The sequence below is a fragment of the Triturus cristatus genome, chromosome 6 (assembly GCF_964204655.1).
Source record: "Triturus cristatus chromosome 6, aTriCri1.1, whole genome shotgun sequence".
Lineage (NCBI taxonomy): Eukaryota > Metazoa > Chordata > Amphibia > Caudata > Salamandridae > Triturus > Triturus cristatus.
The window spans coordinates 979,947,056-979,974,739 of NC_140589.1; the positions used below are offsets into that span (position 1 = coordinate 979,947,056).

The following is a 27,684-nucleotide window of genomic DNA, read 5'->3' on the forward strand; positions in this document are numbered from 1 at the left end:
CATCTCCCAGGAGTCTGTAGGTGAACACCCCATCAGTCACAGGAAATGACGTCATAGCATTTCCTTTGAAATGTATGTTTAAAATTTAAGGGTTTTTGCAAAACCAACAACCGTGATCAAGTTAACGGAGTTTAACGAAACACGTTGGTTGTATCTGTGTTATGCGGATTGATAATGACTGCAAAATAAATTAAGTATTGATTGATCAACAGTCGCTGGAGTGCACTCCTAATTTCTTCGTTGCGGAGAATTGTGGCATATATTAGCGGTATGGTTCAACCGCGAGGACAACGCATCTTTGCCCTTTTGGAGCGCCAGGATTTCCGGAATCTTTGAACCGTTGTGGAAAATATTTATATATATATATATATACATATATATATTTATACATATTCACTAAAAAAAACACAGGTTTCAGGGACGTTATAGTTAGTTGGACATTTCACTCGTACAAAACCATGGAAATTCCGCCGTTATAGTTAGTTCAGCTAACTATAACATGCATTGCTGATGACATAATATATTACATTATTCATGACATGGTCAGTGACATCACTGATGACATCACTGATGACATCTCAAATGACATCACTGATGACATCATCCAGTGACTGTGTGTTTCTTTAAAGTTTAAATATGTAATATATATATGCCAAGGTGAATTGAACAATGAGTGGGTGTATAAGTTTGTGGATGGAGGATTTACTAGGTGCGTGACTGACTGTTTAAGTGAGTGATTACATGTGTCTCACTGAGAGCATGTGTTAGTGACTAAACTGTGTGAATGTCTGTATCAGTCTGTCTGTTGTTGTATAAGCTGCTGCATGGGTTGGTCAGTAGCTCCATGAGTGTCAATATTGGTTATCGATTGGTTGCCTGAGTATTTATATGGGTGCCAGAGTGTGTGGGTGGGTGGGAGGTGTGTGACTCTGTGCATAGATGTGTGAGTGGTTGATACACTGGGTGTAGGGGTTCAAGAGGGCATGTGGAAACAGCTGTATAGGTGGGTCAGTGTGTGTATGGATGTGTTGGTGAGTGAATGGATGTCTCAGTGGTACATGTCCAAGTAACTACATATGTCAAAGGCAGTGTATGTGAGAGTTGGTGTATATAAATGACTATACGTGAGAGTCAGTGATTGTGAGAGTGGCTGTATGGATGAGTGCGTATTTGTATCAGTGATTGTATAAGAGAGTAAGTATGTGTTTGTTTCTGTTTTGAATAAGTGATGTGGTGTGTGTATAACTGTATAGGTCAGTAAATGGAAGTGTGATTGATTCTTTGCATGACTGACTAGGTGTGTGAGTAACTCTGGATGAGTGGGGGTGTGTGAGTGTCAGTATAGGTGAATGAGTGCTTATGATAGTGTTGTATTGATGAGTGACTGCATGTATGAGTGATTGTATGGGTGAATGTGTATGTAGACCTAGGAATCAGTGAGTACGTATGTAGTATCTGGTTTTGGTGTGTCGATGGTTTTGAAAATGGTAGTCTGTATTTTACAGTGGTTGTATCAAAGGTTATATTAGAGTGTGAGGAGGTGCTTCAGATTTTCACGTGGTTGATGCCATCAGTGATGTCATCAGTGATGTCATTTGAGATGTCATCAGTGATGTCATTAGTGATGTCACTGACCATGTCATGAATGATGTAATAAGTGACATCATCAGCAGTGCATTGCGGGTGCTTGAGTTATAATTAGCTGAACTAACTATAACGGCGGAATTTCTATGGTTTTGTATGAGTGAAATGTCCAACTAACTATAACGTCCCTGAAACCTGTAGTTTTTTCAGTGAATTTCGAAGGTTTTTTAAATGCTAATTTCTAACTATAATGTGCTTGAAACCTATGATTTTTTCAATTAATTTAAATGGTTTTATAAATGCTAACTATAATGTACCTCAATCCTATGGTTTGTTCAGTGAATTTCTAAAGATTTATAAATGCTAATTTCTAACTATAACATCCCTATTAAGTCCTCTTGAATCCTGAAGGTCCCTGGTGGCCAAGCAGCCCACCAGGTATCTCCAGTAAGCGCCACAGAGCTGCGTGGCAGATAGGTGTTCCTAGGCCATGCCCCTTTTTACACCATGCTGCAAATGCGGCTTCTGGTGCACTCCTGCTCGGACGATGAAGTCCACTTGTGTCCTGAGGTCCTCAGGAAATAAGAGGACCTCATCACCCCACCAGCAGTGCACCAGAAGCCGCGTTTGCAGAGTGGTGTAAAAAGGGGCGTGCCCTCGGCCACCTCCCTGCACCACTGTGCAAATGACCCCCTGGCGCGAACTTGGGGGACTAAGTCCCCTTGAATCCTAAGAGTCCCTGGGGGCCAACTAGCCCACCAGGTACCTCCAGTAGGCGCCACAGAGCTGCATTGCAGAGAGGTGTAAAAGGGGCATGGTCTTGGACCACCTCTGTGCAACACAGCTCTGAGGCCACGCCCCTTTTTACACCTCTCTGCAGTGCAGCTCTGTGGCACTTACTGGAGGTACCTGGTGTGCTAGTTGGCCCCCAGGGACCCTCAGGATTCAAGGGGACTTAATCCCACAATTTATAAAGCACCAGGGGGCGTGTTTGCACACTTGTCATATCAGACCCGACCCCTCCCTGCACCACTGTGCCAACGAGCCCCCTGGCACGTTGTAAGTTGGGGGATTAAGTCCCCTTGAATCCTGAGGGTCCCTGGGGGCCAACTAGTCCGCCAGGTACCTCCAGTAAGCGCCACAGAGCTGCGTTGCAGAGAGGTGTTAAAAGGGGCGTGGCCTCGGACCACCTCCCTGCAATGCAGCTCCATCCCCATCCCCTGGGCCGTTCTTTTCTTTATTTTTTATTTTATTGGTAAGGGGGCTGTGTGGCTCCTCTCCCAGGCCACTTCTGGCCCTGGGGACCCCATCCCCCGCAGCCTGGCCTCTCCATTTTTTAAAAATATTATTTTTTTCTCAGTGGAGGGGGCCCGCGTGGCCCTCCTCCCGGGCCAATTCTGGCATCGGGTACCCCATCCCCAGGGCCAGCCCTTTCCGTTGGGGACCGTAGGGGGAGCCCCTATGCCTCCATGGTCCCTGCCAGCTCCCCGCCTCCTGCAGGAGCCGGCATTGCTTTTCCACAAGGGGAGGTGCTGACTTCCAGCTCCCCTTGTGGAAAAGCAATCTGTTTTGCTTCATTGAAGCAAGAGCAGGTTTCCCTGCTCTTGCTTCCATGAAGCATAGCAGGGTTTGCAATGACAGGGCAGGAGCCTCACGGCTCCCGCCCTGTCATTGCAAACAGCAGTGTCCTGGGGATGGGCAGCCCGGGACACTGTAGGAGTCGGCCCTGGTGGGTGGCGGTCCCCAGGGCCATCGAGAGCTCCTGGAGGGGGGCCGCGCAGCCCCACGCCTATCATTTAAGATAGCCCTGGGGAAATGGCAGTCCCTGGGGCATGTTGGCGGACCCCTGTATTTAAATACAAAGTGCCCCGGGGAGGTGGTGGTCACCGGGGCATGTAGGGGGGCTTGAGCCCACCACACATCTTCTAATTTTGTAAAAACATAGGCCCAGGGAGGTGGCAGTCCCTGGGGCAGCGTGGGGAGGATTGGGAACCCCATGCTTTTTTTACTACAGCCCCGGGGAGGTGGTTGTCCCCGGGGCTGCGGGGGCCCCCGTGGGCCCCCACTATTAATCTTTTGACAATGCCCCCGGGACCTGGCCCACCTGATGGCCACATTTAAATGAAGCGCGGAGCCTGCGCTTCATTTTTTTTATAGTTTTGGTGGGATTCGAGACCCCAACGCGAATTCCACCGAAATAATTTTTTAAAAAAGCATTTTTTTTTTCTTCTGGGGGTCCTTGTGGGACCCCTTGAGCAGGCCTAGGTGGTCAGGGTATTTCTACCCTGCCCCCCTTGTTTTTAAACTTTTTTTCACTGTTTTCTTGTGACTCGGTTCTACCGAGTCACAAGATGGCTGCCAACACTTCCTGGTTTGGAGTGTTGGCAGCCAATCACAGTGAAGCTCATGCTCGGGAGGGTTCGCGAACGCACCGCTGCCCTAGATATCTAAACATTTTATTCTTCTAATTAACTACTGAACGGATTTACACCATTTAACAAAAAGGACTCTTTCTGAACCAAGAGCTACCTTTTGGCCAAATGTGGCGTAATTCCGTTCAGCAGTTCGGGCTGTAGCTTTGTCTAAAATTTCCTATGGAAAATTACATAGGGAAAATGCATTTTCAGACCCCCCTTTTTTCTCGGCCCCCGCTTGACGAATCAGCCCGAAACTTTCAAGACAGTTGCTGACCAGAGTGTGCCACTAGTTTTGAAAATTGCGCGAAGATACATCAAACAACACAAAAGTTATTGGGAAAACAAAAAACGCTTTTCCTATGGAAACTAGGTCCTAACTATAACTACCTATAGGTAATATATATATATATATCAATTAATATAATTATTAAACAATTTCATAATTATCAATTAAAAGATTTAGCCATTATTTATTACTTACTCGTAATCATTTTTATTGAATTATAATAGTAATTAATATTGTTGTCACATGTTGATAGGTTGAAACGGGTGTAGGATAGAAAGTTATTTAAGTATGAGTAATTAATAAATGATTATCAATTTATTATTCATAATTTAATTGGTTACTAATTATGTTAATTGTGTAATTATATTTTTTATGTTATATATTATGTGTGGGCTACTGGGTTTGAAGGGGTTTTGGTTGGGAAGTGAAATAAGAAATAATTAATCACCAATTAATTAACAATGTATGAATAATTATTTAATTTATTGTTTATTATGCAAATTGTGTAATAATTATATTTTTCAAGTGATTTCTCTGGTGCTGGTTGGTTTAGTTATAATTAATTAACAATGGCTTGATTAATAATTATGTACATTTTGCAATAATTAGATATTTAAATCATTTATTAGGTGCAGGTTGGTGGGTTAGTAGGGGTTTAGGGTGAAAAGTTATTTTTAAATTAATAAATTAAGTGATAAATAATTATAGTTTAATAATCAATTGAATAATGAATTAGTAATGTATTAATTAATACTTAATTAGTTATTATTGTGATAATTGTGTTACATTAATTTATTTTAGTTATATTTTAAGTGTGGGCTTCTAGGTGTGTGATTAAGTAAGTAACCCTGAAAGCTCATGTTCCACCCATTGAATGGGGTTTAGAAGCATTCATAGCTCAGAAATCAGCCCTTGAGAATGCTTATAAGTCTGACACAAAACCCTTTGTGAAGACCTGGCAAGCGTAAAAGGTTAAACATGGTGGTAAACTTATGTTTCATTTGAAATTTACCTTTGTAAATTCGTACCAGTGTATCGAACCATCTGCAGCTCTTATTAGATACAGATTTAAGTTTTAGCCTTTTTGTTCATTTACAACAATTTTAAAATACAAAGGTCCATTTTTGAATGGCCTAAGCATGAAATTCACTAACATAAAATTCATGTTTTACATAATTTTTGTAGTTTGCCATTTACCTTCATGGAACACCTTTTTTCATTATGCTGTTTCTCTAATAAACCTGGTACCAGTATCCAATTTTCTTACAAGTTTTACCTCATTTATTATATTTTGGTTTGGACCATTTTGTTTTTTGTAATTAATTTACTAAATTATTGTTTGTTGTGTTGTTAACAACATACTCATTCCATTTACTTCTCAAAAGCTTAGCCTTTTGTTTAGGCAAATTCCCCCAAACTTACCCTAGGGTGAATAAATGGTCTGCCCTTCTGGATTCACCCACAAATAGAACAGTGTAGAGTGAAATGCATGGTGAACGCCTAATTCAGAGACAAGGTGGCTGCTATCTAGCAGGTGAGTGGCCAAGCGGAGAGCTGTGGTGCTACAGCCTGCAGGGGTGGGTCCTTGGAACCATTAACTTGTACTCACTAACTCATTGCCTCACTGTCTGAAGCCCCCTTCTGAAAGCCCTTAAACCAGTGCCTGCTCCATGATGCTCTAGCCCATAGCCTGCAGAGGGAGCAAGAAGGATCTGATTAGCTTGAGCAGCAGTAAAAGGCCTGTGGTGCCTGGCACACACTGCATGGATATTTGGGGGGGCACCACATGTGCTCCCCTGGCCACATAGCGGTGGCCCACTTGGGATGGGGGCCCTCCTAGGGGCCTCCTAAGTCCCTTTCCAATAGACTTTCCATGGCAGTGGGACCACCATGAAAAGTCTGTGGGAAATAGACATTGCAATACCTATGGCAGTGCCTGTGCAGGCACTGCCTTCATTGTAGGGATTGCTGTGTGACCGCCCTGATGGGCTCCTTGAGCCTGTTGAAGGCTGCAGTCTTTCCCCCACCCTCTGCACTCCAACTGCTGGTATCATAATCCAGCAGTCGGACCATTGCCCTATATGTCTGGTGGACAACCACTGACGGCCTGTCAGTGGTGGTCTGTCCAACATCAAAATAGGGGCTAAGTGACCGTAGTGAGCAGAGATGGCAAACGTTAGGTCAGTGTTGTTTGCTCATGTGGTGGGGAGCTGCCTACAACACTCCACACCACCTCTACACCTCTCTGTCACAGGCATGTTTGCTTTGCTACCTGCAAAGTATTGTCTGTCAGCATGCTTGGTGGTCCTCCCCTTCAATACTTGGTCACAGGTGTATGTATTTGTGACTCTCATTTCTATGCCCTCGCCACCTCGAATTTGACAGTGAGGTACCAAGATGAGATGAGGTGAGTTGCTGTGAAAATTCATGTGTCTGTCTGTGCTCATCAAAGCAGCTTTATCCCATTTCCAGCTTAACTCCAGCCTTGAAGTGCTTCATCTTACCTTTTGTACTTTCGGGACACAAAGGTTTTGCCACAGCCTATTTGCAGCTACTCTCAGTGCATGTAGTACAGAAAATATGAGCCGCAACTTCTTTTGCTAAAGCTCTGTGTGGGTCCCCTTCAGCATGCTCATGCCCCTTCCCTGGATTCACCGGACTACAACATATATCAGGGAAGCTGAGGCAATGCTTACAGAAGGGCCTATTTTTATCTGAACCTTCCATTCATTGAGTTCCTGGTTGCCACCCTTATTGCATCTACCTCTGCAATATCTCCCACAGTGGCTACAAGCACAGCAAGAAACAGCATCATATGTGAGACAAGGGCCAAAGTAAAAGCTGATAAACTGAGGATGAATGAGAGATGTCATTTTGAAGCTGAAATAGCAATGGATGATCAGCTTGGGGGGGGGGTTTCTCCCTCAACAAGCTAGAAATCGACACTGGCAGATAAAGCTAATATGGATCGATTCTATGGTAGTAGCACTTCATGCATGATACAAGGGAGTGCTGTGCTCAACGAAGGTGGCAAGAGCTTGCGCTTGAAGATCCAACATCAACTAAAAAACATGAGCAAGCAAGCAGTGGTCAACACTATCACAAACGTTTATGGGTGCACCACGGAGAAAACACCAACTAAGGCTTCTCTTGATAGTCGTACACGTACACTTACATCCCTACCTTTTCAAGAGCAGCACACACACTTACCTGGTGTGTTCACCTGTACCTTTGCAATCCAAACTACTGGTTACTAATGGTATAAACCAGGATTTGATATCAGTCGCTGCAGAGCTTTCACAACCAGTTGACCTGGAGCAAGATGTAAGCAGACGTATCAAAAGGCTCAAGCTAACAGAAGCGCATCGTGTTATCACAACCAACCCTCAAAATCTGAATATATTTTTGGTGCTAGTTGAAGTGCAGTAGACACCAAGAGGTGCACTGTGTTCCCCAAGGAATTAAAATATGTCACTGGCAATCCATTGAACTGGTCAACCAATCATTAGAAACACGTCCAAGCCTTGTTTGGCCTTGCTTATGAGGGGAGCAAGTATATATATATAGTAGTCTTTATTCGGTTAAAATGTACAATAACCATCAAAGCACAGTTAAAAATTTAAAACAGTAAATTCCTGGACAGCACAATACATATTAGCATGTCACATTATCATGGATCTCCGACATCTAAAAACATTTTTAAGAAATACAGTGACAGATGCGATAACAAATTTCATTTTCTAAAAATTGCAATGCTAAAAAAGCTGGTCAACAGCGTTTCAAACCAAAGCTCTTTAAAACTGGTACAATCCATCTCTTTCTTAATACATCACAATATTTACAGAAAAACATAATATGGATGGTGGATTCTAGTGAAACATCATCGCAAGGACACTTACACAAGTCTCTAGACCAATCGTTCATCACTGGAAAACTTAGAGATCTAAATAAGATATTCAGTCTGAAACGTGTCAGCAGGAGACGGTCAAAGTCTTGATCTATTAGGGATAAATATAACTGAGTAGTTGGAGTCAGCAAAGTTAAGTAATGGGCTTGGACCGTAGATCTTCTCATCTCAGTAACTGCTCTAATTCCGCCCAGAAAGCCCATGCAACAAGCCTTGAGATCTTTCCTGGATATACTACGCATCAAGGAGGGGTTTGTGTAGTATTCCAAGTGGCCTATGTTTGTAAGAAACCTTTTCACATACTCCAACCACCTAATAAGTTTAACACCATCAGACTTCAAAGCGTCTATCAGTATATAGCGATTAAAACCAGTTTTGTCTGACAACCAAATTCTGTGCCAAAGAAGGACAGGTTGAGTCTTAATGATGTCTTCTAAATATGGGATACCCAGTTCCATATGACATATATAGTTTGAGCTACTTTGGGGCAGTGCCAAAAGAAACTTGAGGAACATGTTTTCCGCGATCTGCAGGACCTTTAAGTCTGCATAACCCCATACGCCCGCTCCACAAGTAGCAATAAACACACATTTGGCCTTGTAAATATGTAGAAGTTCAACCGGTGGGCGCTTTCCTAGTTTGCGGCTGAAGTTTGATAGGGCCATTAAAGCCCTAACGAACAGCAGGCGCCTAGTTTTGACCGCCACAATCCAGGTCCCTGTCCTGTCGAATAAAATCCCTAAGTATGAAAATGTTTTAGTCCGCTCTATTGGCCTACCGTTAATATATAGGGTTTTAACTCTCTTATTTGTCCCTGCCCGACAATTCATTGTATACGATTTAGAACAATTTATTGAGAGTCCCAAGTTGGACAAAAAACTGGTAAATGAGTTAACGACCCTTTGAAGTCCAAGAGGTGTACGGGCCATTAAAACTGCATCGTCTGCATACAAGAGTGCAGGGATGTATCGCTTGTCCGCCTTAGGTAGATCCCTACACTCTTTGATTAAAAGAGATTCTAGACCATTTATATACAGTGTGAAGAGAAATGGGGCAAGGACATAGCCTTGCCGCACACCTCTCCCAATTCCAAAGTGACTCGTGCATTCTCCACCTCTCCCATATCTCACCTTGGCCCTTGCTCCAGAATAAAGCTCCCTTAAAAATTTGATTATTAGTGAGTCTACACCTAGGCCTTCTAAAATCAGCCACAACTTGTCATGAATAACGCAATCGAAGGCTGCCGTTAAATCCACAAAAGTCATAAAAAGTCTGCCCTTTTTTGCCCTGGTATATTTGCCCATTAAAATATGCAGATTTAAGCCCTGTTCTACTGTGCCCAGGCCCTTACGGAACCCATATTGTAGGTCACTGATGATGTCTTGTTCATCGGCCCAGGTCTGCAGTCTATCCAGTAAAACCCGTCCAATGATCTTAGCTGTAGAGTCTAGCAATGAAATCGGGCGATAACAAGTCTGATTCGTCCTGTCTCCCTTTTTAAAAATTGGTACGATCGTGGATTCGTACCGTGTTGGTAGGAAGCGACTTTTATTGCATGCATTAGAGACCTGGGTTAAAAGCGGACCCCATAATGCTACATTTGATTTAAAAAGGTCCACAGGAATACCATCTGGTCCTGGGGTCTTACCACCAGGGCTAGAATTGATTGCTGCAGTAATCTTGTTCAATGTAAAGTTTAATCTTAGATCTTGTACTTTACCTGCTGTATTTAATACGCAGTCTTGGGCCTCTGAAATCGATTTTTTATATAGGTTTGAGTAATGTTTTACCCATTCAGGTTCTGGAATGGCAATCTCCATAACTGCCATTTCATTGTTCGCTAAAAAAAGGGGCGTTCACCGCTTTCCAAAAGGCAGAAGAATAACGGCTATCTGCAGCATCGCGTAATGCCCGCCATGTATTTTGTTTTAAAGCAGACTTGCTATCTTTGAGTACAGTTTTATAATTTCGTCTTGCCTCCCAGATGTGTTCAGTATTTTTAACTGGGGCGTGTATACAGTTTTTTAAGATTGGTATATGCCTTGGTACATTCGGCGTTAAACCAGCCTTGATTTCTTGTAGGTCTCCTAGTATTTTCAACAAAAAGTGACTTCTTTATATAATTTGAGATAGCCAAAAAGTTTTCCCTAATCTCTTTGCTGGGTGTATTTTCGTCCAGGCATGACAAAAGCATGCTTTTACAATTAAGAGCAATTTTTAAAATAAGTTTGTTGGTGTCTATTGTAGCCCATTTTAGTGCAAAGCCGTTTTGCCTAATCCCAGCAATATTATTACCATTATCGATGGCTGTTATTCTGGCATTTGTGCTCTGTTTGAGCATAGTCACATCTATGCTTAGGGGGAAGCGGTCACTTAGGGCTATTTCATGTGCCATAAAGTTGTTAATACAGGAAGAGTATCTGCATGAGGACAAAATAAAATCTGTAGTGGATGTTGAACCACAAGCGTTAAAAGTAGGGGTAAAGGGAACCATGGGAGAGCATAGACTATTAGCAAACCCTAGGTCAAAGGTAAACATTATATCGTTCAGAGAATCCCCATATTGTGTATGCGGAAAATGACCAAAGCTTTCCCCGTTTCCATCCGTTAGACCACAAACATCTTCACCAATATGCTTACAGACGGGGGAATTAAAATCACAAAAACCTCCTTCTTTAGGCGGGTAATTAAAGTGTGTAGAGAACAACTCAGTGATCTCAGTGTATCTTTAATCAAAGCAGGTGTCAGATTATTATAAAAGTTCAATATTGCCAAGCAGAGAGTTCTATCCACGTGAAAAATCACTAAGTGATAGTGAGGTTCAGTGGCTATAAATTCAATTTTTCCTACAATAAGGTAATTTGAAACATATGTACACAACCCCCCCTTAGCTCTGCCAGAGGTTGTTGCAATGGCTGGGGTGTGAAATGTTTTATAGCCACTAATCTGTAATGGCACTTTCGCCCAAGTTTCTTGTACGTTAACGATGTTAAAGTTGTTAATGAACTCGATCCACAGGGTATTAGATTCCTTGGATTTTAACCCTGCGATGTTCCAGAACAGTATTGGACACTTATCCTCTAGATCTTTTCCGGTTTCATTTATCCCAACATTTCCAACGTTAGGTTGAATAAAGCATGTATTTTGCGTTGGAGGGGAAATCCCCACCAGCATACTAGAACCCACCATATTGCACTCTGGCCCGGTACTTTCCATTTCATTAAGGGCGGGCAGAGCAACTAATATATTAATAGGCGGCAAATCAGGGTGTCCCATACTGGGCTCCTGAATCGTTGTATTTGGAATGTCTATACAGCACATTTCCCCCATTTGTTGTCAACTAGATCAAGGTTGGAAAATGTTTCAAACCGGTTATAAACAGGGACATTGAACTGACTCAAAGGACCCGGGATAGGTGCTTCCCTGTGATAAGTGAGTCTATTGTAACTGTCCGGGTGGTAAAAAAACCTAGTGGTACTAAGTTAATACCCTGGGTGGTAATTGTATGAGACCCAGCTCTATTCAGTATTTCGCGAACTAGTTGTGGAGATTTGAATGTCAATATCACACAATCCCCGCTCACGATCTTCCGGCCTTTGCCAACCCACAGTGCCCTTCTAGCCATCTTGAATTCATCATACAACCTCTCTGTAAATCCTATCCTAGAGCCTAACCAGTGTAGTGATCTATTTCTTAAGTTCTCCCATGATTCCATACTCCCTCTCTGTAAACTCGGGACATTAGTTAGAACGACTACATAGGGGGTGGCTGCGGGTGGTAAATCCGGGTTATTATTATGCCAATCGCCATCATTTCCATGCCCGGTACTGGTGATATTAAGATAAGGTCCTGGTGGCTTTATGGGTAAATGTGAGGCTAGAGAGGGGATGTTGGAATAAGCCTCTTGGTTAGGGGTGGGAATTTTCTCGGGTCTACGTTGTAATGCACTTCTCTGTTCATTATTACTGGTAGGTAAAAGATCGGTAGTTTGACATCTCTCGTTGTTATCGCATAGTACTTTGTTACATTGTTGCGCAACTGATGATTCCTGGATAGGTTGCTGTATTTTGCATAAGCTATTAAGTACTGCGTCTTCCAGCTTCCCAATTCTACCTGATAAATTATCTAATGTTGCTCTAATATAGGAGTCCAGGGAGTCCAATTTGCCATTTATCTTAGTCACCTCCTTCTCAATACGGGTGTTAGGGGTACCTATAGATTTTCCCCTATCCTCTGGTTTCTGTAACACTTGCGATAAGCCCTTGTTGGCAGCCTTTTTACGTGTTTTTAATGGAGGTATTGCCGGTGATGAGCCTAAGTTTCTAGTTGTTTTAGGAAGGGTAGCCGGATTTCTAGCTCGCTTAGGGGGTGGTTGACATTCCTGATCATGGTCACTTCCAGTTATGTGTCCCGATATATCCACACTACACCCATTACTGTTAAGTTGAGGACTTTCAGTTGGTAAATCGGGGCACCCCTGTAAGATGTTATCAGCTACCGTAATTACGCCAGGCTCTGAATTAACCGAGCTCAGTGACTCCTCTACAGAAAGGATCTGCTGCTCGATAACTCCTACCGCCCCCGTTAAATGAATGAGTAATGTTTGGTGTGAGCGCGTTTCCGTATTGGGCTGCTTGTTGCTGTCATGAGTAGCAGTTAGTGCCTTCCTTTTGCCCATTTTTTACACAATTAGGCCTAATTAGTATAGGACTACTTCCGTAAATACTAGAAACAACTATGGCCCTATTACATACAGGTCGTAGGAAATATAGGACTCAAAGTCAATAGCCTATGACAGCTATATCCCCCTGCCACAGTACCTTTAAAACTCAAATGCCGTGGCCCAGTCCAGTCTACTTCGGGCTATGATGGGCTAAGACGGCCCGTCTTGGCCCGGTCTTCACCCGGGCACGCCCGCGCGCGTCCCGCAATGTGGGACCGCCGCCGTAGATTTAACGTCCCTCCAGGGACCGGCCACAAAGTGCAGGGTGCGTCCAAAGCAGGGCAGGAGCTCTGATTAAAGTGTGGTGTGCAAAGTTCTTGGTTACGGTCTCCCGAGGAACGGGACCGCTGCCGTAGATTTAACATCCCTCCAGGCACCGGCCACAAAGTGCAGGGTGCGTCCAAAGCAGGGCAGGGGCTCTGATTAAAGTGCTGTGTGCAAAGTTCTTGGTTACGGGAGCAAGTATAATTCAAGGCTCTTACTGAACTCTGGATCCTCATTGGATTCCTTTCTGATAGATGACGAGGATCTGATCAAAATGAAATGTAATGTAATGATAATGTAGACATTCAGTTAAAGGCAGACTACAAACTAATAGCCCAGCAGGGGGCTACCTCTTTGCAGATCTTGATCTTACTAAAGAAGGGTGACTCAAGGAATTCGAGACACCACCTGCCCAACCTATTTTAAATCTCATGAAAGCCATGTGCAGAACATTAGATTCAATAGCTACTGCATTGATAACACAGTCATCAAAACTGACGAGCAAAAACTAGACACTAAGAGAATCGTTAGATGCCGCTAACGTGATAACCTGATTTGAACAAAGAATGGCTGCCACAGAAGAATTTGTTAAGAGCAAGTTTACCCAGACACTAATGCCTGGAGAGGCATGCTACTGCTCCCCAATTATGGGTAAGCTCTGCAAGGTTCCACACACATAAAGCAGAATCATTGAGGATTGCAAGAACCAGCTCTCAAGGATGGCCTATGAGGCACTCATAAACATGCCAGTGGACCGGCTCTTCCCAAAGAATGATCCTGTCAATCATCTCCCAAAAAAAAACGATAATCAGGAACTGCTAAAATCTGACAAAAGTACTGCTCTTAGGGTATATACATTAAAAACTAAATCTGACAAAAGTACTGCCCTTACGATATATATAACTAGAATTAAAAAATGAGTGATACAGGATATCCCAGCCTCCATCAAGATTTACCCAAAATTAATCAGAAGGAAAATACAGGCATCTGGGAAGGTCCTAAAGTCTCCTGGATCTTTTTAGCCCTCTTTAAATGCTTGCCATCCTACACTGGCCCCACCATTCTATGCTTAGGAGGGGAAAGTGGGCACTACTCTGGGAGCTTTGCCAGATAATCTGCAGCTCTCTCAGCCTACCAACGCATCACTCCTGTCCCTACCCTCCACTTACCTCAGCCTCCAATGTGATAAACAGTGCAAGATACACTCACACATCAGCAGAATTCCCACTGGCCTGAAACCTGTCAAGATGGCTAGCTCAAAGATCTGCAAAGGAGAGGGAGCTCTCTATATATGCTGCAACAATGATACACCAACATGCAGCAAGAGTCCCCATGCTTTGCCTTCACCCAAAGCAAGCACAGACCATATACTGCAAGTGTGCTATTACCAGCTCAATAAGGCATCACCATATGGGCTCCCTAGGAGAGCCCAGGGAGATATACTAGTGCCGCAAGGCTTTGGGGCAGGGCTAGCTTGCCCAAAATTGACAATGGTAGTAGGAGATGCAAGAAGCGGGCCTGCCGAAACAGACAGAAGGAAAGATTCAGGCAGGTTGACCTGCAACCAATTAACCAAGGCACTATGGAAAGTGGTGCAAGAGTTGCGTTTGTGCAGGAAGACAATATTGTCTCTGTGGATGTCTCTGTGGCTGTACCCAATGTTAACTTAGCAACCTCGAATGCAGCTCTTCAAACAATTTCAAAATCGGACCAAATTGAGAATGGTATTTGAAGACAATGATGACCTCTTCTACCCTGCCTCTACTAACTTTATGCACTCAGAACACCCCGTGAGACCAGTGGTAGAAGCCTCTAATACACCAAGGTTTGCTAAGGATGTTACGATCACAAACTCTGCAGTTCATGCAGCGATGCCGGGCCTGGCCCATCAAACATCCGGCCCCAAACCAACATTCTCCCATAGAGTGCCCAGTCTCCCTATTCGGAACAACAAAGGGTCCAGAGGCAGAGTGGCTCCAGTTTTCACCCAGATGTACCAGTCAAGGAGGAACCACAATATTTTAAACAGGGACAATATACTTAAATTGGTGAACTCACTACCAGGGTTGTTCCAAATAAATTCTTTAAAAGTTCAGAAAGATTTTATTAATAAAATACAAGGTGTCACAACACAGTTCACCATATTAAATGCATGTCATATAAGAGTAAACACTACAATAAAACTATATAAATCGGACTCAGGGATAAGACTAGAAAAAGGAAAACAGTACAAGTAAATCATACAAAATATTGGAGTATCAAATATTTCAGAAATGTTTAGGTAATTCAAGGGGGTTTTGAGACTTCTTGTTGGACTGGTTGCAATTTAAAAGAATGCCTGGCACTTGCCTCTAGACATACTGTAATAGGTGACCATAAATCCAATTGTTTCGTTGCCAAGTGGATTGGATATACAAAAGAGGTGTCCAACCTGTGATATTGGCACACAGCATACCGCCATGCCCTGTATGAAATTCTAGAAAAGTCTTTCCAATTTCCTGTAATTTGCTGGAATGCAAACGCTAATAACAAATCAATAATTTTAACATTAAGTGAAATATTCTCCCAGCAGGATGAGAGACTTCCTAGAAAAACATGAGTATTGGAGAACGAAAATGTGGTGCCAAAAATCAAATGCCGTGTAGAGGTTGTGTGGAGTGGTGTAGGCAGCTCCCCACCACATGAGCAAGCAACACTGACCTGACGTTTGCCATCTCTGCTCACTACGCCCACTTCGCCCCTATTATGATGTTGGACAGACCACCACTGACAGGCCGTCAGTGGTGGTCCACCCGACATATAGAGCAATGGTCCGACTTCTGGATTATAATAGCAGCAGTCGGAGTGCAGAGAGTGGGGGAAAGACTGCAGCCTTCAACAGGCTCAAGGAGCAGCAATGCCTAAGTATTGCAATGTCTATTTCCCACAGCCTTTTCATAGTGGTCCCACTGCCATTGAAAGTCTATTGGATCGGCACTTTGGGGGCCCCTAGGAGGGCCCCCATCCCAAGTGAGCCACTGCTATGTGGCCAGGGGAGCACATGTGGTGCCCCCCAAACATCCATGCAGTGTGTGCCAGGCACCACATTGTGCCTGGCACACAGTGCATGTATGTTTTTAAACATGCCTTTTACTGCTGGTCAAGCTAATCAGATCCTGCTTGCTCCCTCTGCAGGCTATGGGCTCGAGCATCATGGAGCAGGCACGGGTTTAAGGGCTTTGAGAAGTGGGCTTCAGACAGTGAGGCTATGCACTAGTGAGTACAAGTTACTGGTTCCAGGGACACACCCCTGCAAGCTCTAGCACCACAGCTCTCCGCTTGGCCACTCACCTGCTAGACTGCAGCTGCCTCGTCTCTGAATTAGGCGTTGACCTTGCCTTTCACTCTACACTGTTCTATTTGTGGGTCACTACAGTAATAAAAACACGCAGGAGACTATGGGTGAAGGAGGCCTCCCTAGGTAATGAGTTGAATCCAGAAGGGCAGACCATTTATTCAACCTAGGGTAAGTTTTGGGGGATTGGCCTAAACAAAAGGCAATGCTTTTGATAAGTAAATGGAATGAGTATGTTGTTAACAACACAACAAACAATAATTTAGTAAATTAATTACAAAAAACAAAATGGTCCAAACCAAAATATATTAAATGAGGTAAAACTTGTAAGAAAATTTGACACTAATACCAAGTTTATTAGAGAAACAAAACTTTAAGAACATAATGAAAAAAAGGTGTTCCATGAAGGTAAATGGCAAATTACAAAAATCCTTTAAAACATGAATTTTATGTGAGTGAATTTCATGCTTAGGCCATTCAAAAATGTACCTTTGTATTTTAAAATTGTTGTAAATGAACAAAAAGGCTAAAACTTAAATCTGTATCTAATAAGAGCTGCAGGTGGTTCGATACACTGGTACGAATTTGCAAAGGTAAATTTGAAATGAAACATAAGTTTACCACCATGTTTAACCTTTTACGCTTGCCAGGTCTTCACTAGCCCACTAGGTACCTCCAGTAAGCGCCACAGAGCTGCATTGCAGAGAGGTGGTCCGAGGCCATGCCCCTTTTACACCTCTCTGCAACGCAGCTCTGTGGCGCCTACTAGAGGTACCTGGTGGGCTAGTTGGCCCCCAGGGACCCTCAGGATTCAAGGGGACTTAATCCCCCAAGTTACAGTAGAAGTTCCAAATAAATTCTAATGACATGATTAGTGTAAGTTTTCACCTGCAGGGGAGGGAGCAGACTTTAATGCACTGGAGCAATTACGCTGCAGCAGACCATGTGACTAATTATGCCAATAACTTGACATCCTTGGGGATAATAGTTGAGAAGCCAACTGTTGACCCATGCCATCCCATTTATGAAGTGGGACCCAAAAGACATCAAAGTCCAAACCCCAAAGGACAGTTTAACTACTAAGCAATCTTGAACAGAGCATGTTGCTCCTCTTATATCCTCCCACCTGTAAGTGATCTCAAGAAACTAATGTTCCACATAAGAACAAACCAAGCAGCAGATCTTCAATTGCTTCCAGGCAGACAGCACAGAGCCTCTCCTAATCACACTAATCTTCAACAGAGACTTGGGTGGGATCCCACTGACACTTCAGGATGACCATGCAGTCATTTATGGGAAGACCAGTGATCCCTCCACTAGCCACCAACCCAATCCAGATAATAGGCTGGTAAATAGTGGCATTTAGTTAAAAGCTGTAACATAAGGACTGGGTAGCGTATATGAAGCTAAAAGATATCTGTTGCCTGCTACAAACCTGGGCTTCAGGGAATATAGATCTATAAGGGTTCATCTCCTTTAACACGCCTGCCACAAGCCAGCTAAGAGGGAGGGCAAAGAGTAGCCTTCATATCTGGGTCAAAACCTCCTGCTAACATTTGTGTCCATAAACAATAATATCCAACACCTGAAGTTGGAAAATGCAAAGGAGTGATAGACCTAATCAATGTATATCTACAAGTGTGTGGGAAGGATGAAAACTCAATCCTTCTAAAATCTCGGGAATCCCTACAGTCTAAGGCAGGAAAGTGCCACTACCCACTCACACCCTGACAACCAGGCCAGAATAATAAATTCATCCGGAGACCTGAATACTAGCCTTCATCTAGTCCTGCAGGGCTGAAAAGTATTAGCTGAGGACCACCCCTGGGGGCTTCCATCTCCTCCATATAAAGGATACAGAACAACATAAAAAGTGGAATGATTAAGAATGATAATACTAAATGTGGGCCTGAGACCATTGAATAGCCTAACTACTTCCAATAGTCCCTCAAAACCAGCCTTTCGCATAGGGACGCATGCTAGGGCTATTGATTACATTACATTTTTATGTATCTGGAGGCTTGGAATCTGGCCACTGACATGTTGGTCAAAGAGAGGATAGAACGCAATCACAAACCACTGTATCTTGTGCTTGCTTTCTCAAAAACGCAATTTGAGAAATGACACCAGATAGAATCTGTATACTCCTGAAAACTTTAATGGAAAAGGAAAAAGTTATCCAGAGCCTCCATTAATTGGGATTCAATTTAAATGGTGCACTGTCAGTGCGCCTCCTGAGGGCTGCTTTGACTCTGCGCCCACGTCTCTAATATAGGGCGGGTGCTGAGTCAAAGGAATTCCCTCATTTGCTTAGGACACCCCCCTATGCAAATGAGGGTACACCCACTAAAGGTAGCGCTGGTGCATTAAGTGCGCCAGTGCTATTGGTATTATGGAAGGGGATGCACAAGCATCTGCGCCTCCTTCTATAATACCAAAGTGTCGCGGGTGCACAAAGCGGGCGCAAACGCCAGTTGCTCCCATGGGGCACTTATTGTAATATGGCCCTTCATGTGCTGTTGGGTCCCTTGACAGAAGCATTCAATGCCATATTTGCAAGAGGTGTGGTGCCAGGCTCCTGCAGGTCGTCTGTAATAGTTCAAATTCACAAAGAACCAAGGAGAAATGATCCACTGGTTATCACTCAATTTCGTTATTGGATAGTGTTGGCAAAATATATGGCATGCTACTGCTCACTCGTTTGAAGTCCTGGATTGAGAGCAACCACATACCATCTCATTTCCAAGTTGGCTTTCACAAGTGGTAGAGTAAAATCGATCATGTTCTGTGATTATACATGATCTGCTTGAAGTATGTAGCTCTCTGAAACTCCTGATCTTCTTGGTTTTCATAGACTTAAAGACAGTGTTTGACAGCATGGATTAGTCTACACTCTGGAGTATTCTTGCGGATCTAGCTGTTTCCAAATGCTTACTGAATTTGCTAATCAACTTCCACACTGGCAATACAGCAGCATTGAAATACAGTTACAAAGGCGAATGTACGGCCACGTTTGGTTGACTTTCAGGGGTCAGGTAGGGCTGCGTTTTAGCCTCAGCCATGTTTAGTATCTTTATCAATGACATTGTAAAGTCTTTTAGTGATCTTGGCCTCGATGTACCTAAGCTGGGGATCCAGCATCTTCCGATCCTAATATTTGCAGATGATGCAGTTCTCCTAGCACCAACAGAGCTGTCAATGCATCGGCTACTGGAAGGCTTTGAAGCTTTTTGCAAAACAAGGAAATGAACTATCAATACACAGAAAACAAAGTTTATGATAATGAAACAAAAAGGCAAGCTAAAATCAACCTTTAAAATCTACAGGGAACCAATAGAGCAGGTCAAAACCTAAGATTAATTGGTGATTCAGATCAACCACCAGCTCCACTGGGGTGCCCAAGTAACCAATTGTACAGTAATCTTGTCACAACAAGCTGAATTGGTTCGGAGATAAGCCAACAAATGTTAAAAATCTCCTTATAAAGCCTGCACTAACCACATATAAAACCAAAGCTGTAGCAGCTACTTTATAAGGTGCCAAGACTTGGGGCCACATAAATGTGCAGGTGCTTCAAAAAGTAGAAAACTTCTTCCTGAGGCGATTACTATACTTAGGCCCAGGAACCCTAATAGCAATATTCAGAGCTGAACTGGGAATGGCATCTGTTCCTGATCACATTGCCTTCCACCCAGTAGGCCAGGTTATACAAGTCTGGACTATTACTGCCCTCATAGAGTTCTAGAAGAGCTTTAAGTATATGCTGAGAAGCCAGAATTGCAACAGTTTGCTTTAGTTGAGAAATAAAAAGCGTACCCTCAAGTCAATAGACTGCTTAGATCTAAGGTACAGCCCAGAAAATATGAGCAAAGCCACGTTTACCAATGGTGAAAAAGAAATACTGGGTGTATGTGGCAAAAGCAAGAGGCTATGAAAGGCGCCCTATTGTCTAAATACTTGACAGTAAAGTCTGTACCCCGGTGGGAGTCATTCCTACATCTGGTTTTGCCACCTAAGAAAAGGGCTTTATATCTCACATTCAGAATAGAGGCACTGCAAGTTAAGGCCCATACCAAATCCTGGACCAAGATTGCCAGACGGAGAGCTGGCACTTGCTACTGCCCTTTGAGCAGCCAGGAAACACTATTGCTCTTCATGCTGCTTTGTGTCACAAGACTAGCCCCCTGAAGGTTTTTATTCGTCCCCTGTTTTTAAAGTATGGCACAAGGAAATGTAAAGATGCCCTAACACTTTGTTATAGAACAGACAGGCCGGACATTTTCCAGGCTGTCACACGCACACACACACACACATATATATATATATATATATATATATATAAAAAAAAAAAAAAACCTCCTCCCAAGGAAAGAGCGGAGGCCACGCGGGGGACGAGTAGGAAACGCTTTAATGGAGTTGAGGCGGCATAATGCATTTCGGCCACAATCGGCCTTCGTCAGATGCCTTAATCTTCAGGAGCCATTTGCCACACTTGAATAAGTAAGTCCAGCTGCTTCCCCATAGGTGGGAACCCGCTCCGCCCCCTTTCCCTGAATGCTTGCTCACCAGATCGAAGTTCATCGGAACTACGGGTCCCAGAATACATCTGTAATCCTGGTAGGTGCTGCAAGGGGGATATGCTGTCCCAATGGAATGGCAGGATGCTGGACATACTGTGGTGCAATGATGCCAAATTCCTGTAAAAAATAAAATCCCAGCGTCTCCTCGAGTCCCCAAACTCCGCTTCTGCCCCTCGCTCCAGGTACCACAGAAGGCATAGGCAAGAGTGTGAATGCATCCAGCCCTACGTTTCGCTGTCTTCTGGTGTCCTGGATTGTAGTGGCGGGCCGCGGAACATTCGATCCCTCGAACCAACAAACAGAAACTGCCGAAGCAGCAGCCAGCAAAGTCCGTGGCCACTTGTTGAAGCAGGGCCCTCCGTATCACGCCGCTGACAAGCGTGAATGACATCCAAAAAAAAAAAAACCTCCTCCCAAGGAAAGAGCGGAGGCCACGCGGGGGACGAGTAGGAAACGCTTTAATGGAGTTGAGGCGGCATAATGCATTTCGGCCACAATCGGCCTTCGTCAGATGCCTTAATCTTCAGGAGCCATTTGCCACACTTGAATAAGTAAGTCCAGCTGCTTCCCCATAGGTGGGAACCCGCTCCGCCCCCTTTCCCTGAATGCTTGCTCACCAGATCGAAGTTCATCGGAACTACGGGTCCCAGAATACATCTGTAATCCTGGTAGGTGCTGCAAGGGGGATATGCTGTCCCAATGGAATGGCAGGATGCTGGACATACTGTGGTGCAATGATGCCAAATTCCTGTAAAAAATAAAATCCCAGCGTCTCCTCGAGTCCCCAAACTCCGCTTCTGCCCCTCGCTCCAGGTACCACAGAAGGCATAGGCAAGAGTGTGAATGCATCCAGCCCTACGTTTCGCTGTCTTCTGGTGTCCTGGATTGTAGTGGCGGGCCGCGGAACATTCGATCCCTCGAACCAACAAACAGAAACTGCCGAAGCAGCAGCCAGCAAAGTCCGTGGCCACTTGTTGAAGCAGGGCCCTCCGTATCACGCCGCTGACAAGCGTGAATGACATCCAAAAAAAAAAAAAAAAACCTCCTCCCAAGGAAAGAGCGGAGGCCACGCGGGGGACGAGTAGGAAACGCTTTAATGGAGTTGAGGCGGCATAATGCATTTCGGCCACAATCGGCCTTCGTCAGATGCCTTAATCTTCAGGAGCCATTTGCCACACTTGAATAAGTAAGTCCAGCTGCTTCCCCATAGGTGGGAACCCGCTCCGCCCCCTTTCCCTGAATGCTTGCTCACCAGATCGAAGTTCATCGGAACTACGGGTCCCAGAATACATCTGTAATCCTGGTAGGTGCTGCAAGGGGGATATGCTGTCCCAATGGAATGGCAGGATGCTGGACATACTGTGGTGCAATGATGCCAAATTCCTGTAAAAAATAAAATCCCAGCGTCTCCTCGAGTCCCCAAACTCCGCTTCTGCCCCTCGCTCCAGGTACCACAGAAAGCATAGGCAAGAGTGTGAATGCATCCAGCCCTACGTTTCGCTGTCTTCTGGTGTCCTGGATTGTAGTGGCGGGCCGCGGAACATTCGATCCCTCGAACCAACAAACAGAAACTGCCGAAGCAGCAGCCAGCAAAGTCCGTGGCCACTTGTTGAAGCAGGGCCCTCCGTATCACGGCGCTGACAAGCGTGAATGACATCCAAAAAAAAAAAAAATAAAAAAAAAAAAAAAAAAAAAAAACCTCCTCCCAAGGAAAGAGCGGAGGCCACGCGGGGGACGAGTAGGAAACGCTTTAATGGAGTTGAGGCGGCATAATGCATTTCGGCCACAATCGGCCTTCGTCAGATGCCTTAATCTTCAGGAGCCATTTGCCACACTTGAATAAGTAAGTCCAGCTGCTTCCCCATAGGTGGGAACCCGCTCCGCCCCCTTTCCCTGAATGCTTGCTCACCAGATCGAAGTTCATCGGAACTACGGGTCCCAGAATACATCTGTAATCCTGGTAGGTGCTGCAAGGGGGATATGCTGTCCCAATGGAATGGCAGGATGCTGGACATACTGTGGTGCAATGATGCCAAATTCCTGTAAAAAATAAAATCCCAGCGTCTCCTCGAGTCCCCAAACTCCGCTTCTGCCCCTCGCTCCAGGTACCACAGAAGGCATAGGCAAGAGTGTGAATGCATCCAGCCCTACGTTTCGCTGTCTTCTGGTGTCCTGGATTGTAGTGGCGGGCCGCGGAACATTCGATCCCTCGAACCAACAAACAGAAACTGCCGAAGCAGCAGCCAGCAAAGTCCGTGGCCACTTGTTGAAGCAGGGCCCTCCGTATCACGCCGCTGACAAGCGTGAATGACATCCAAAAAAAAAAAAAAAAAAAAAAAAAAAAAAAAAAACCTCCTCCCAAGGATAGAGCGGAGGCCACGCTATAAATATATATATATATATATTTAAAAAAAAGTTCACCAGTCCTGTATCACTTTGCACTGCTTCACAAATTTAACAGGTACAGACCACAAAGTGCGCCGTAGAGAATTTCGTGCTTGTTTATTCTTCCATAGTCAGCATATATATATTTATATATAAATATATATATATATATATATATATGTTTGTAGATAGATAGATAGATAGATAGATAGATAGATAGATAGATAGATAGATAGATAGATAGATAGATAGATAGATAGATAGATAGATAGATAGATAGATAGATAGATAGATAGATAGATAGATAGACTGCATGGAGGGGAAGATGACCGGTCAAAATGCAGGATGGTGAGAGTAACAGTTACAGCAATTTAGGAAATGAAGCTAGTTTACCTGTTATCTTGTTTGGAACATTTAGCTGCCAATGGTCTAACTTGCACTAGTACTTTTCGTTGCAATAGCAATGATGAAGGCTTAGTGGGATTACTTAAGCATCCTAGGTTTTAATTTTCATGTGACCGATTGATCAGCATGTATACCTGCCTTGCAAGGCTGTCTATTGGAGTCTCTGCCATTGATATACCTTGTCCTTGGCCCTGCTTATATGGATGCACTTTAGTTGCTGTAGGATAGATAAAGCCTTTGAGAAGGACTAATATTTTTAAAACCTCGTTTGTCTTAATTGTTAATCACACAAAGCACTTTGCTTGCTCTCTGCACAGGTATGACATCTCATCAGCCCGTTTTTATCCTGTAGAAGGATTGTCCCAAAAATTAGTTGGCCGCATCACTTTAGCAGAAATCTAGTTTTTATCTGTCTCTTTCTGCACCTTTGATTCAATCTATTTAATGCCGATATTTTGTTACTACGTGCCCCCTTCTGGAAATGATGCCCTTCAATAACTCTGTAGTGGAGGAAGATATCCATGTTAACTCCTTGGATTTGCCCTCTATGTTAGCTAGCGAAGCTAGGCAGATTAATTGTTAGTCTACAGAGGTGTACTAGCCACCTAGGTTGCAATTCATATTATTAGATGCAGGAGGGAAGCCCGCTATTCATCAGAAATTATGCTTCTGGAATTGTTTCTATAATTTTAAGGTTTTCCATATTTTCAGCAAATCCGTAATGTGTAAATTTTTTTGTATGGCTTTAATATAAAGCTGAAACAATAAATCAAAAATGAGTGGGAATGAATGAGTGGTTTCTCTACTGTCTTGTCATTACTCAGGTGTACCCATGTTATCAGCTTCAGAAGGGAGAAAAACAGAGTTGGTGTGGCTTGGTTTAGAACACGTGGCTTGAAACATAGACTTAGATCTCAAAATACTCTGCTTGGTACTTATGAAGTTTTCTATTGTTGTCTAAAAAAGCCTTGTCAAGTATGCACATCAACCCACTGAGCAGTCTGTCTGTCTGAGATTCAGACTTGTAATCTGAACATTGTGCATAAATCCCTCGCACAATCAAAATTCCAGGCTAAACTCTTTAATCAGCAAAAGGCCAGGTCAGTGTAGAAATGAAATGACATACAGGACAAAATAAAGGATATACAGGAGAACTGGCCTCAGGTACTGACAACCCCTTGATTCGGAAAGTCTGGTATTAATGAACAGCAGGCTGTCATACATCAGCCTTGCATGACTGATAGAGAATATCCCAATAAAAACATGTGGGGTCATTACGATGGCAGCGAGACAGCCACCAACAGGTTGTCGGTGGCGGTCTCGCCGCCATCGGAACAGGGATCTCTGTCCGCCATATTATGATGGCATTTGGACAGGTACCACGGTCCCAATAGGCGGTCATTATCCAACCACCTGGCGGACCTCCCTATAGTCCCAAAATGGCCGCGGTGCCTGTCAGGCACTGCTGTAGGGCTTACAATATCCCTTTCTGCCTATCATTTTTCGACAGTCAAACTGCAGCAAAACGGCAGGCGGAAATGGATTTTGGGGCCTTTAACAGGCCCCCTAACCCCCTGGGCCAGGGACATAGGCCCTATGGGGGCACCATGTGGTAGGCACCACAGGGTGCCTGTCACATAGTGCTGGGATATGTGTGGGGTGTCTGTTTTGGTAGCACCCGCCGCAATGCAAAACATGAGCAATGCGACTGTCGCGGTGGCAGTCTCATCCTAATTTACCCTGTGGGACCGCCGCCCTGTAAGCGGCTGGTCCCACATACGATATGATGGCGGATAGACTGTAGTCTGTACGCCATCGTAATGACCCCCCATGGTATTTGGAAACACATTCGTGCTACTGGTCTTTCAGAAGCATTATAATGACATCTTTTTATGGAACACTTCAGCCCCTGGTATAACCTGATAATTTGCATATGTTGCAGTCCTCGACGATTTATTTTATTTTTCATCATAAACTGCTCCCTCCTGGCTGTGCTCCCAAAGCTTTCCTTCATGAGTAGTTGTGACATATTTCTGTGAATTCCCCATTATGTCAGTTATACATCACTCGAACTCCTCCAATAACTCGAGAATGCCTCTCACCCTCGTCTTACCACATTCTTCCTTGTTACCACAGTAGTGACAGTTTTTTTTTGTTTTTTTTGCTTTCATGTGAAGTTGTATGTCGTGTTAATGGAGGATGAGTTGCATTTTTTACATGAGAAACAGTTAGCTGGAAAATCCATTGTAAAGTGTGAGTAGTTTCTTCGGATCAAGAATCACTAAATATTTGTATTTATTTTAAAGCAGTATCAGAAGAAAAGAAACGAATTTCTGAAACTAAGAAAGCTGCACCAGAAGTGAAAAAAACAGGTAAGAAGAAATCAATAATAAAATATAGCATTTTAAGCAAGTCTCTTTCTGTAAAAACCTTTTTGGTGGATGCTGCTATGGTGACAGTGCTCCCTCTGTGGAACCCAGAAGTGACTCAGAATCCTTCCGGTAATCTATTATAAAAAAACTGGGGAAAAATGGTGAGTTTGTTAAACAGTTGAATTGTATTCCTCAGAATGGGAAACGTCCGAACTCTTTCTCAATACCAAAGGCATCTTTTCTTCAGAGCTATGTTGCTGTCATAGTTTGTCTGTTAGAACTCCCATTACATTGTAGACTTGTTAGCAAGCTACAGTTGTTATAAAACAGAGGCACTGGGGTTGTCTGCTAGCTGAAGCCAGTGTCACATGATGGCCTAATTTGGACGTTACAATAAAGTTCCTGAAAAAAAGAGTAGAATTCAATTCTTGGATAAGCGAAATTACTAATTTTTAAGCCATACACTTAATTTTGAGAAAAATAACATAAAATTTCACTAAGGCGTACCTAGTGTAGAAAAGTCGCGCTCACCTGGTCACTCAGCTTCACTGCACCTCATCTCCCAGGGTGCCATTCGCAGCAGAGGGAGGAGGATTTTGCCGCCATCGCACTTAAAAGCGCTCTACAACAGCGCGGCACGGGACGCGCTCACCTGGTCACTCAGCTTCACTGGACCTCATCTCCCAGGGTGCCATTCGCAGTAGAGGGAGGAGGATTTTGCCGCCATCGCGCTTAAAAGCGCTCTACAACAGCGCGGCGCGGGACGCGCTCACCTGGTCACTGAGCTTCACTGGACCTCATCTCCCAGGGTGCCATTCGCAGCAGAGGGAGGAGGATTTTGCCGCCATCGCGCTTAAAAGCGCTCTACAACAGCGCGGCGCGGGACGCGCTCACCTGGTCACTCAGCTTCACTGGACCTCACCTCCCAGGGTGCCATTCGCAGCAGAGGGAGGAGGATTTTGCCGCCATTGCGCTTAAAAGCGCTCTACAACAGCGCGGCGCGGGATGCGCTCACCTTGTCACTCAGCTTCACTGGACCTCATCTCCCAGGGTGCCATTCGCAGCAGAGGGAGGCGGATTTTGTCGCCATCGCGCTTAAAAGCGCTCTACAACAGCGCGGCGTGGGACGCGCTCACCTGGTCACTCAGCTTCACTGGACCTCATCTCCCAGGGTGTCATTCGCAGCAGAGGGAGGAGGATTTTGCCGCCATCGTGCTTAAAAGCGCTCTACAACAGCGCGGCCTGGGACGCGCTCACCTGGTCACTCAGCTTCACTGGACCTCATCTCCCAGGGTGCCATTCGCAGCAGAGGGAGGAGGATTTTGCCGCCATCGCGCTTAAAAGCACTCTACAACAGCGCGGCGCGGGACGCGCTCACCTGGTCACTCAGCTTCACTGGACCTCATCTCCCAGGGTGCCATTCGCAG

The 27,684-nt window shown here is 44.3% G+C and overlaps 1 protein-coding gene across 50 annotated transcripts in view; it reads left to right on the plus strand.

Annotated features, from left to right (window-relative positions):
• The window catches only part of LOC146820883 (uncharacterized), a 1,936,624-nt gene that overhangs the window by 927,662 nt on the left and 981,278 nt on the right, over positions 1-27,684 (plus strand). For 36 of the 50 annotated variants that reach the window (XM_085611721.1, XM_085611696.1, XM_085611722.1 and 33 more), the window contains one exon: positions 26,192-26,257. In XM_085611721.1, coding sequence (XP_085467847.1) covers positions 26,192-26,257 — 66 coding nt within the window. The remainder of the gene's footprint in view (positions 1-26,191; positions 26,258-27,684) is intronic. The other 14 variants (XM_085611698.1, XM_085611723.1, XM_085611699.1 and 11 more) reach the window with 1 other exon arrangement.